Here is a 12764-nt window from a genome sequence, read left to right as displayed (position 1 = left end):
ACATGACTAGCAAATCAGAGACTTACATATCTATCACCTGACCCGACTCATCACATGTTCTCCTAGACTTGACCATTTCTAGCCAGCAGCAGACAGTCATTGATAACTATAAGCTAGTACCTCATGTAACCACTCCCGATTATGTGGCCCAGTCTCTGCAGTTTTTCCGTAACCTCCAATCCCCATTTTAATAGTGGGTTCAACAAAGAATGACTGAATTTTATAATACAGCTAATACATCATTAATTTAGTATTTCTATCCACTTTGCATAAGCTATTACACACTTTGCATTTACAGTTCTGGTGTTATGCTCAGCTAGCTCCAGTGCTATCCTCTTCCACATTCTCAGCATCCTCGCACTGCTCTGGTCCAAGGCAGGTTCCTGGTCCTTATCTCTTGCTTCAGTCACATTACCTAGGAACACACATGCGGCTTGGCATACCAGTTATCAGATATCCTTACAGCTCAGGCATGAAAGCCAAGGTTCCTCCTTGGCGGTATGGACGAGTATATCCGTATATATCCGTCCATTACCGCCGGAGGTCGCCGCTCAGGCCCTGCTGGGCCGATTTTCGTAGAATAAAAAGCAGCACACGCAGCCGGCACTTTGCCAGCCGCGTGTGCTGCCTGATCGCCGCCGCTCTGCGGCGATCCGCCGCGAGCAGCGGCGAAAGGGGGTCCCCCCAGCCGCCCAAGCCCTGCGCAGCCGGAACAAATAGTTCCGGCCAGCGCTAAGGGCTGGATCGGAGGCGGCTGACGTCAGGACGTCGGCTGACGTCCATGACGTCACTCCGCTCATCGCGAGGTAAGCGAACCACGGAAGGCCGCTCATTGCGGCCTTCCGTGTTACTTCTGGCTGCCGGAGGCGATCAGAAGATCACCTCCGGAGCGCCCTCTAGTGGGCTTTCATGCAGCCAACTTTCAGTTGGCTGCATGAAATAGTTTTTTTTTATAAAAAAAAAACCCTCCCGCAGCCTCCCTGGCGATTTTAATAGAACGCCAGGGAGGTTAAACCCTGGCTGAGCAGTGTTAAGGGTTGTTTCTACACGGCTTCAGTTTGCAGCACATTGTCCCTGGCTTTTTCCTACCTGTCACTTTCTCTGTCCAGTTACCCTGTCCTGCCTGCCATGTCTTTTTTTTCCATAAGAGTATTGTATACTGATGCAATTATGCAGGAACACGGTTTGTGATTGCGCCATGTTTTAAATTGTTGATGTAATAAAATTTTATAATTTTAACAAAATTATTGAATGACCTATTGGACAGTGTCTGATTGGAACCCATTTAAATCTAAAGTGAGTGATATTATCTAGTTAGGTTTTTCACGCTTGAAAACTCCAGAGTTTACTGTTACTACTTATAAATTATTTAGTCAATATTTTTGTTTTCATAAAATCTTATGCCATCTCAATTTACGTTCTTAAATGTGTCAGAGATACTGTCATCTTTACTGCTGGCAAGGTGAATCTCTAGGGAATATTTTGTTCCTCAGAAGTGAGCAGGAATAGCGTATGATCTCCCAGAGTGCTCTGGGGCAGAAGGTTGCATGATGATTTTATTTATTTATAAAGCGCCAACATATTACGCAGCACTGGACATTCGTTTAGGTTACAGACAATATTTAGGGGTGACATACAGCAATACGACAATACAGGAAAACAAGAAAACCAGATCATGCAGCACAGTATGAGTACAATGTAATGCTTAGTCAGTGACTGGATGGGAGCATGAAGATTAGGCAAGTTGAGTTCACTCAAATGCATAGCATGGGTTCACAGTAATGGCGGTGCATGATCAGGTAGGACACAAAAAGAGGAGGACTGCCCGAAGGCTTACAATCTAGAGGTAGAGGTAGGGACATGAAAGGTAGGGGACCAGAGTTCAACTGTGGGTTTAGGGCACTTGTGAGTGGGGGTAAGCCAGAGTGAAAAGGTGAGTTTTGAGGGCCTTCTTGAAGATTTTGAAGGAGGGGGCGGCCCTAATGGGTGGAGGTAGGAAGTTCCATAGTTTTGGAGCTACTCTTGAGAAGTCCTGGAGGCGTGCATGAGACTGGGTGATACGGGGGGGGGGGGCGCGCGCGATCAGGTGAAGTTCATTGGAGGAGCAGCGTGAGCGGCTAGGTGTGTACCTCTGAGTAAGATCAGAATATCGGAATAGGCTAAACATCACTGGGAGAGAGGGGTTAGATGCCAGTATGCAGCAGTTTTTTAGATACAAAAAGAGAATCTGATGCTGAAACCAGAATAATTAAGTCAAACATGGGTATCCTGAATAATTTATGTTCTACTATATTCCATTATAGTTCCTGTATAAACTCTACCAGAGGCCTGGCTGTCCTGCTGGTTTCTGACTACAATAATTTAAAGTCACTTACTAAGAACAAGGATGAAGATTATTTGCTAAGATTTAAAGCAAACCTGAAGCAAAAAAACCCCCCAAAAACTTATGATATAATGATGTGGAAATGAACAGAGACGCCAAAAGGAAAAAAGTAGCTAAAAATTATAACAAAAAAACGGGGGAGGCAGTGGTGGACTTACCCCCTTCAAGCAGACACAAAAAAGAGGTTGATATTATATCAACAAGCACATTTATTCATATATACACTCCAAAGACTCATCGCAACGCGTTTCGCAGGTGTGGCCCTGCTTCATCAGGCAATATGGGATGGAGCATACATCTGTGGGCCAGAGACAGAAGGCTCAGAAATAGGTTGCATTGATACAAAATATGTAAATATATGCAAAAGAAATGCACATATACATAGTCAGACTGTAAAGGCAGACAACCAGTGGGTCAAATAGCTCAGGGAAGCTCTTTTGCATAGATTGCAACTGAAGCTTTTTAACTCTTCCTGCACTGGAAAACAGTGAGACTCTTTTCTTTGCTACTAGTGTTCTATTTCTTAGCCGTACCGTACAAATGCTAAATGTTAGATGTAGATGTGAAATGAATAGAGGTCCTTTTACTGTTATGGCCTTTCTTACTGGTTGTTGACTTTATTTTGGTGGTTGGATCTAAAGAAATTAACACTTATTTATGCAGAAGTGTATGCATTGCAACATTTTTTGTGAAATGCTGATATATGCTTGAGAAATTTGTGTGCCTGAATTTTTTTATGTAAATATTCTGGCTTTGCCAATCATTGATTCTGTATGTATACAGGGCTGCAGTGCCAACTCAGAATGCCAGCACTCCTTGAAACATTTCCAATCCTCATGTGCTGAGCCCCACTGCATTGCAGTCAACCTCAACACCTGGGTAATCTGGTAAGTACTGCTTTTATTTACTTTGCACTAACCTATATCTATTTTTCTGGCAATTTAGACATGGAATGTGGGTAATGCTTAGTGGCGGGACGTCATGGTCCCATTAAGAAAGCTACGAAGGTTATATCATAGAGGTCCATTTTATTTTACATGTTATTCTTGCATATCAGCATAGTGACTAACACTCTTGTCCCACGGCCGTTTTGCATGGGTTTTCTCCCAAATCCCCAAAACATGCTGATAAACGAATTGGTTACCCCTACCTAATTGGGTTTTACATTATTGTAGGTATATCAGAATATGACTGTGAGCACCTCTAGGGGGACAGTCAGTGATATGACTATGTACTTTGTAGAGAGGGCAGCACGGTCACGCAGTGGAAAGCACTCTTGTCTTGAAGCGCTGGGTCTCCGATCAGGGCATTATCTGCACTGAGTTTGTATGTTCTCCTGATGTCTGTGTGGGGTTCCTCTGGGCACTCCAGTTTCCTTCTACATTCCAAACAACATACAGATAAGTTAATTGACTTTCACTTAAAGAGGAGCTGTTAGGTATAAGGTCTCAGAGAAAAAAAACACATATATCAGTAGCTAAATATTGGCTGTACTTACATTACATATGCATTTCACTGTCCACGTTTGGATTTCACAGAATTTGTATATAGTATATGCAGAGATTGATGCTCCTGACAGCTCATGGCAGGTTCCATGTTTGTCTGTCTCCTATGAAGCCAATTGTGTCGTCATGTCCTCCCTGCTTCCTGATGATTCAACTCACAAAAAAGATTCTAATGGACAACACTACTGTGCAGTGAATATTAATTAGCCATGTGGCTAGGAACAATAGGGGACTCATGCAGTATACTCTAACGGAACATATGCCGTGATTTTTCAGTGCTGTGAGCTGGGCTGAGTTACAAGCTGCTGTAACTTGAGCCTGTAACTTCTCACTAGCAGCCGAGGGGAGGACCCATGGTGGGAAGAAGCAGCCCCAGAATGCTTTGCAGTATGTTATGCGGCCTCTCGTACTTTTAAGAGCTTGGGAATAACAGCTTTGCTGTTCAGCACACATCAGAAGTAATAAGAGAGATTTTTAACTTCAGTATTGCCTTTTTGGCTTCCTTCTAAACTGTTTAACACAGGAGAATAGAGGTTTAAATTAGCTTTTGCAGCCTGACAGTTACTCTTTAAGAATTGGCTCTAGACTAATGCTGGGTACACACTATGAGATTTTCTGGCCGATTTACTGTCAGATCGATTATTTCCAACATGTCCGAATTGCTTTCGGATCGATTTCCGAGCATTTTCCGATCGATTTCCTATTAAAGTTAATGGAAATCGATCGAAAAATGCTTAGAAATTGAACGGAAAGCAAATCTGACATATTGGAAATAATCGATCTGACAGTAAATCGGCTAGAAAATCTCAGTGTGTACCCAGCATAAGATGGATATATGACAATGGTACAGATGTTGAAATCTGAGGGACAGTTAGTAACGAGACTAAATATACTCTGTAAAGTGCTGCAGAAGATGTCGGCGCTATATAAATACTAAATAATAATCATAATAATAGAGCACTACAGAAGATGTCAGAGCTATATAAATAGATAATAATCATGACAGAAAAGTGAGTGATGTAGAGGTCTATCCCTCTTCTGTCCCTTCCCCACTTTCTACTCCTTTGATTTAGCAGATCTTTTTTTTGGCAAATCCAGATCTACCTGATAACTCTCAGGCCTGAGATTAGGATTCCTGCTATGCAATACTAGGTTACATAAATTTGTGGCATAACTAAGGGTAACTTCCTCGTGTATATGCCTAGGCTATGCCTTACTCCACCCTTGCAGAGGAATTGACTTCTCTATTCCTAACCATTACTGGTTTGCCTCTCATCCAACCTACATGTTTAACTGTTCATTTATTTTCAGTTAAATGATCACCAATGTTTCTTCAGAAATATTTTAACATGGAGCACTGTGACACTCTACTCAATTGTACTGCCATATTTTCGTATATTTCTTCTGTTCGTATATTTCTTCTGTTCATTGTTAAATACTGATGCAAATAGACAAAAAAATAGATAATAATAGTAAGGCAGGACATATGACTATGACTATGGTACAGGATTAGTTTATGAACGCCTGAGGGACAGTCGGTGACATGACTATGTACTCTGTAGCACACTGCAGAATGTCAGCGCTATATAAATATATAATACACTATAATAATAATTCCAGTATTTTTTAAGCGCTTTTCTCCTGTTGGACTCAAAGCGCTTGTGAGGCAGCCACTACAGCGCACTCAGTAGTAGGCAGTAGCAGTGTTAGGGAGTCCCGCCCAAGAACTCCTTACTGAATAGGGGCTGGCTTACTGAACAGGAAGAGCCGAGATTTGAACCCAGGTCTCCTGTGTCAGAGGCAGAGCCCTTAACCATTGCCTTTTAGGGTAAACTCCTAGTAAAAATGCATGGAATCCATTTTGGGTTGTGCAAAATTGCATTCAGACTCCACCATTAATGCAGCTCCCCATGCTTGTCACAATTTACACTAGCCTTTATAGCTAAGCTACTGTTGTCACCTTCCTACTATAGCCTTTTAAATAATTGACGTTTTAGAACGTGCTAATAATTATGATGTGCTGGATCCACCCCTGGTGCCACAGGGACATTTTACACTCCATATAATGTAGCAAGGATCTGCACCGTCTAAAAAAAAATAATCTTCTTAAAATCATGCACGTTAATTGACATTTTAGGGATACAATTAAGAGTTCTAGCATGATAAAAATATGCTGGGTGTTTCTAGCCAAGTCCTTTATTAAAGAGAATCTGTATTGTTAAAATCACACAAAAGTAAACATACCAGTGCGTTAGGGGACATCTCCTATTACCCTCTGTCACAATTTCGCCGCTCCCCGCCGCATTAAAAGTGGTTAAAAACAGTTTTAAAAAGTTTGTTTATAAACAAACAAAATGGCCACCAAAACAGGAAGTAGGTTGATGTACAGTATGCCCACACATAGAAAATACATCCATACACAAGCAGACTGTATACAGCCTTCCTTTTGAATCTCAAGAGATCATTTGTGTGTTTCTTTCCCCCTGCATCTCTCATGCACTGAAGTTTCAGGCTGCTCTTTTCTTCCTGCAAACAGCTTTGCCATTGTCTGTAATTCCTCACTATGTGAAAGCCCAGCCAGCTCAGAGGACGATTTATCCAGCTTGTAAAAGATAAGAGAGAAGAGAGAAGCTGCTCTAATCTAAATAACACACAGGCAGTGTGCATAGAGGGGCCTGGAAGGGGGAGTTCATAGCAGAACCACAACACTGAACAACTTGGCAGCCTTCCAGACACAGGCCTGACAAGTCTGACAAGAGAGAGATAAGTTGATTTATTACAGAGACTGTGATAATACAAAGTGCTGCAGTAAGCCAGAACACATTAGAATAGCTTTTGGAACTTGTAGGATGATAAAAAACAGGATGCAATTTTTGTTACGGAGTCTCTTTAAGCTCGGGACATGCTATACAATGGTAGAAAGTCCTGCGCTTGAAAAAGAACTTGGTTCGAAACATCATGCATCACTGTGATCTACCATACTGTAACATGCAAGAACTCTTAATTGTATCCCGAAAATGTTGATTGATCTACATGATTTTAAGAAGTTTTAGGCGTCTTGCACACTGCACGCGATTCCGATTCAGATTCCGCTTTTTAATCAGTTTTTACATCCGATTCAGATTCTGATTTGCAGTTTGCTCCCTGCACACTGCAAATCGGAATCTGAATCGGATGTAAAAACTGATTAAAAAGCGGAATCTGAATCGGAATCGCGTGCAGTGTGCAAGAGGCCTTAAATAGATTATTCTTTTAGACCGCAGGTGTGAAACCCGAGGCCTGTGGGCCGAATGCGGCCCTCCTTGCCATTTTATGTGATCCTTGAGAGCTTCCAATGTCCATCATTGGAAGCAGCAAATCTCCAATCCCCCCATTTACTTAGTTAGACACACACACACCTACACATTCTTCAGTCCCCAGTCCAGCAGAAAAGCGTCCACACACTCTGGGAAACCTCTGGGGTTGAGGGAGCAGAATATGGGAAGAAACGCATTGTCCCAGGCAGCAAATGGGTCTATGGATGGCAGACCCCACTTGCTGCAGATTATTGTAAATACTGTATTTTTCAGACTATAAGACGCTCCGCACTATAAGACGCACCTAGGACAAAAATCGGGGGGGAGGGGGGAGGGGGAATATATGTATATGTGTGTGTATATATATATATAATATAATATACATACATACATACATACATACATACATACATACATACATACATACATACATACATACATACATACATACATACATACTAAACCTGGTGCGTCTATGGTCCCGGGGCATCTTATGGACCTTTTCCCCCAAACTGTCCCTACCTAAGTTACACTGCCCAGCTACGCTAACTCTGCTGCTGCTCCACTAGCTGAACTACCTAACATTAACCCTTGCTGTCCCAGCAGCTACACTAACTCCTGCTGCCTCACTGACTACACTACATTAAACCCTGCTGCCCCCACTACCTACACTAAACTATAATGCCCCCACTACATACACTAAACTATAGTGCCCCCACTACCTACACTAAGCAAACAATGCATTTTTCATACCTACCGATCCTAGGGGAGAGGGCTTGCTACTAGGATCCTGGGATACTGGCGATGGGGACGGCATTTTCTGCAGTCTGGCAGGGTCGTGCTGTAATATCCGGGCATATATCCCTCATAGCCATGCCGCAGCCACGGCAGGAACTGGAGTTGCCGATGTCCTGGTGGCAGCGGCGGTTGAGCAGCAGGGCATCGGCGGTGAAGACTGGAGCCGCTGCAGGAGATGGAGTCACGTGGGCAGCTCCAGCTGATGGCCCACGTGACACAAAGCCGCCGATGTCCAGGTTCCTGTTGCAGCAGCGATTGAGCAGCAAGGCATCGGCGGTGAAGACTGGAGCCGATACGGGAGGTGGAGTCACGTGGGCAGTTCCAGCTATTGGCCATTGGAATCATAGCCACCGATGTCCCGATGTCCGCCGAGTCTGCGTCACTGCGAGTGTGACTTGCAGTTCCAAGAATGAAAGAGCTTGCCGGGGACAGGAAAGGAGGGGAGACGGTGGCCACAGAAGGAGGAAGCAGGATGCAGGTCTCGGAGCCCGCGACTGAATAGGTGAGGGCTTCCAGTACGTCCTGCACCTGCTTGTAGGGGACATCTGGCCGCACATTCGGACTATAAGACGCAGGAACTTTTTCTCCCCACTTTTGGGGGAGAAAAAGTGCGTCTTATAGTCCGAAAAATATGGTACATCCTTGTTCAGACACCAGTTGCTTTTGAAGTAATTGTTTGCGACTCAACCAATCTGCTAAAACATTGTCCTTTCTTTTGAGGTGAACCGATTTCAAGGAAAGATCCTTGTTCTCTGTCCAGCTGAATATCTGGAGAGAGCGAGAGATCAGGGGTGGACTGTGAGTCTCCCCTTGCTTGTTTATATGAGCAACAGACGTCTGATTGTCTGACTGGATGATCACATTTCTATTTACTAACAGATTTTCAAATTTCTGAGTATTCCTCTGTGGTTTGAGGAGAATGTTTTCTCTAGGAGAGACCATTTGTCCTGTATACAATACTGTCCCAGCTGCGCTCCCCAACCCCAGAGGCTTGCGTCTGTTGTAATGACTAGTGGATCTTGAGCTATCCACCTTACTCCTTTTAGCAAGTTTGGATGGGAATTCTACCACATTAGGGAGAGTCTCACTGGATCCGACAACCAGATTGTTTTCTCTAGATCTTCCTCTTTGCCTGACCACTGACACAGGATTGCCAGTTGAAATACTCTGTATTTTGCCTGTGCCCAAGTGACAGCTAGGACACAGGCTGAAAATTTTCCCAGGAGACACATAGCTTGTCTTACTGTGATAGACTTTGCTCTCAGAAATGTCTGTGCACTCTCAATTAGATGATCTGTAGAGCCGAATCCAGTGAGACTCCCAGAAAACGCTTTTTCTGTCCCGGAATTAGATCAGATTTCTATAGGTTCAGAATCCATCCCAAGTCCTTCAGAGCTGCTAGCACAATCTGAATATGGTCCTGGAGAGTCTCTCTCGTTTTTGCAGCTATCAGAAGATTGACTAGATAAGGAACTAGAATAATTTTCTGCATTCTCAAAAAAGCTGCTACCTCCATCATGATCTTTGTAAAGATCCTGGGAGCACTTGAAATCCCAAGCGGACTTGAAATCCCAAGCGGGAGAGCTTTGAATTGCAGATGATAGACCTGGGATTGAATCCAGACTGAAGTTTCTGAACTTCAGTCTGAATATTCAATGCAGAGCATATATTTTCCAACAATTCCTCTGATTGATCGGGGAGCAATTTAAATTTCCCCGTTGAGGAGCTTCTGGGTGTCTCATCTTCCTGACCATAGGACCCCCAGCTGGCTCTGCTTCCTACAAACAGGACTCCAAAACCCCTGGAGCCTGAAATGCCTTGGGTATATCACTAGCCTCGATAGGCTGGGATACTGCAGAGGTAGAAGGTAATGCAGAAGGATCTTTGGAAACAAAAAACTTTTTCAGAAAGTTGTTCCTGAAATTTGGAAAGCATGACTTTAAACATGTTTTCACTTTCATGCTTTACCACAGATAAAGTACAGGCATTGCACAAAGGTCTGGGATAGGATGCAGCAAGCTTCTTATGACTAATCCCACATTCAGAGTCATCAGAGGATTTAGCAGGCCTTAGGTTCTGAAATTAAACATAAAAGACCCCCATTACTAGGCTGCACCATCCAAGCAAACAAGCTTGCTGCACCTATTCCAGTACAAGAAAACCTTACCTGGTCTGTACTGGTGTGAGCGGCTGGGTCCCGGCCCTGAGAGGAGGTTTGCTCCATGGTGGATGAAAAGGAGCGGCGGATCCTTTGCAGCTATCAGCTCCCAGCTGCAACAACGCTGCTCTGCCTCTCATGTTTGCTTTTAAATCAGATCTTGCTCAGCGCGGCGTTCTACATGGGGCCTTGGTCCGCCCCCAGCCATCGGATGTTCCGTGCTTCTCCTTCTGCCGGAAGCCCGCAATGGAATGCACGTCCGCCTGCCTGCTTCAGCGCTTCCCTCTGCGCTGCAAGCATATGGTAAAAAAACGCCCACTTCCACCGAACAGCACATCTACTGGAAACCTGCAGCCTGCCAGTGCAACCTGGCAGTAGAGGCCTGCAGCGGGTCGTGTACCCGCGGGTTACCTGAAATGCGGGTCGGGTTCGGGCACCCGAATTGATGTTGGGGGCGGAGTTGGGTTGCGGGTAGCGGTGTGCGGGTAGCGAGGAGGGGAAGAGTCGCTGGAAGGAGAGGCAGTTGGGGCAGCGGCGGGGAGGGGGGCCAGAACCCACCCCCCTTCACCTGGGTACCCTCCTTTAGCTCTCTCCCCCTCCAGAATAGCGGCAGCGCTGCGGGCGGGCGGAGGATTACTCACCTTCTAACTTCCGTTCCAAGCACCGGCAGCGTCCCCTCGTCACAGGTCTCCGCCTTCAATGCCGCCCACTGTGCTTCCTGATTGGCGGAAGCACAGTGGGCGGCATTGAAGGCGGAGACCTGTGACGAGGGGACGCTGCCGGTGCTTGGAACGCGGAAGTTAGGTGAGTAATCCTCCGCCCGTAGCGCCGCCGCTATTTTGAAGGAGGGGACCCAGGTGAGAGAGGAGGGGGGGGTTCTGGCAGCAACTGGGGGACAACTATGCTGGCTGCACTGGGGGACAACTATGCTGGCTGCACTGGGGACAACTATCCTGGCTGCACTGGGGGACAACTATCCTGGCTGCACTGGTGGACAACTATCCTGGCTGCACTGGGGGACAACTATCCTGGCTGCACTGGGGGACAACTATCCTGGCTGCACTGGGGGACAACTATGCTGGCTGCACTGGGGGACAACTATGCTGGCTGCACTGGGGGACAACTATGCTGGCTGCACTGGGGGACAACTATGCTGGCTGCACTGGGGGACAACTATGCTGGCTGCACTGGGGGACAACTATGCTGGCTGCACTGGGGGACAACTATGCTGGCTACACTGGGGGACAACCATGCACTTTATAGTGCAAATGTGCACTTTAGAAGCCCGCTTTTTTAAAAAAGCTGGTAGCGGGTCGGGTAGCGGGCCTGCGGGTTGCGGGTCGGGTGCGGGTAGCGTTTCTGTGGGTCCGGGTCGGGTTACGGGTATCAAACTCACCAAAAAGCGGGTCGGGTGCGGGTAGCGGGTCGCAGGTGTGGGTCGGGTGCGGGTATGAAAAAGTGGACCCACGCAGGCTTCTACCTGGCAGCCTGGGATCCCCGACTCTGTTCTCCCCAGGCCAGCAGGCAGGTCTCCAGCCCTTACCCTCTGCTCTGGACCTCCTGGCAGGTCCAGGAAATATATCTGTCCTATCCAATAGACAGGATGAACACTAAAGATAAGAGGTAGGAGGTGGTATTTAAATTTGATCTGTACCAGGGATGGGCCGGATAATCTCCTGGTGGACCTGTCATGGAGGCAAGTGGAAATTAAATTGTTTCACTGGGATACTCTGCAGAAGGGAGAGGAATGGGACTCCCACGGTCACTATAGTTTGAGACTGTTCAATAAATTTGGAATCGTAATAAACAATTTGGCACGTGACTTAGACTATGTTTTCGATTTTTGCCCCTTAAGTGACTGAGTCTGACACCCCTGTTTTAGACGGAGCGGATCTTTGCTACAATATATCAAAAGAGAAACTGCGGTATTGTGCTTTAATAATATTTTAAAAGATATCCAATACACTAGCTGCAAAGTTTTCTGAGCTTGCTGCTTTGGGGAGACTTCATGTATTCTCTGAGATCGAAGTTCATATCTGAAGCTACAGAGGAGCAGGATGTTCAAACTTAATGCAACCTAAAGTGGAACTGTAGTACAAAATTACGTAATGAATAAAATTGCTTCTTTTTCACAATATTCATTTAAATATTTAGTCGGTGTTTGCTCATTGTAAAATCTTTCCTCTCCCTGATTTACATTCTGAAATGTATCACAGGTGGTAACCTCTTTAGACCTGTCAGATTCTATGCACACAGGGAGATATTGCTTGCCTGGCAGTTGGTAAAAGCTGTTATTTCTCACAATGCATTGAGGTTCAGAGACCTCAAACTGTCAGGACCATAGTCATGACATTACACTGTGGGAGGAGTTTCACTATAATATCAGCCATACTGACCCCCCGATGATCTATTTGAGAAAGGGAAAAGATTTCTCGTGGGAAAGGGGATATCTGCTACTGACTGGGATGATGTTCAATCCAAGGTTAAAGTGGATACGAGATAAACTTTTACTCATTGCATAATTGTGTTCCTTACATATAGTTTATTGGGCATTCCTCAAGCCAAATATTTTTTTGTTTTATTACTCTAATTCCCTATAAACTAAACAAGCCTCACCCACAGCT

General features: G+C 45.2%; 1 protein-coding gene across 5 annotated transcripts in view; it reads left to right on the top strand.

The window, feature by feature from the left end:
* USP45 (ubiquitin specific peptidase 45) overlaps nt 1–12764 on the top strand; it is a 254120-nt gene that overhangs the window by 78637 nt on the left and 162719 nt on the right. For all 5 annotated transcript variants that reach the window (XM_068231216.1, XM_068231218.1, XM_068231215.1 and 2 more), the window contains one exon: nt 3167–3270. In XM_068231216.1, coding sequence (XP_068087317.1) covers nt 3167–3270 — 104 coding nt within the window. The remainder of the gene's footprint in view (nt 1–3166; nt 3271–12764) is intronic.

Source organism: Hyperolius riggenbachi, chromosome 4, assembly GCF_040937935.1.
Source record: "Hyperolius riggenbachi isolate aHypRig1 chromosome 4, aHypRig1.pri, whole genome shotgun sequence".
NCBI lineage: Eukaryota > Metazoa > Chordata > Amphibia > Anura > Hyperoliidae > Hyperolius > Hyperolius riggenbachi.
The sequence above is the reverse complement of the archived record's forward strand: the minus strand, read 5'-3'. Positions and strand labels throughout refer to the sequence as shown.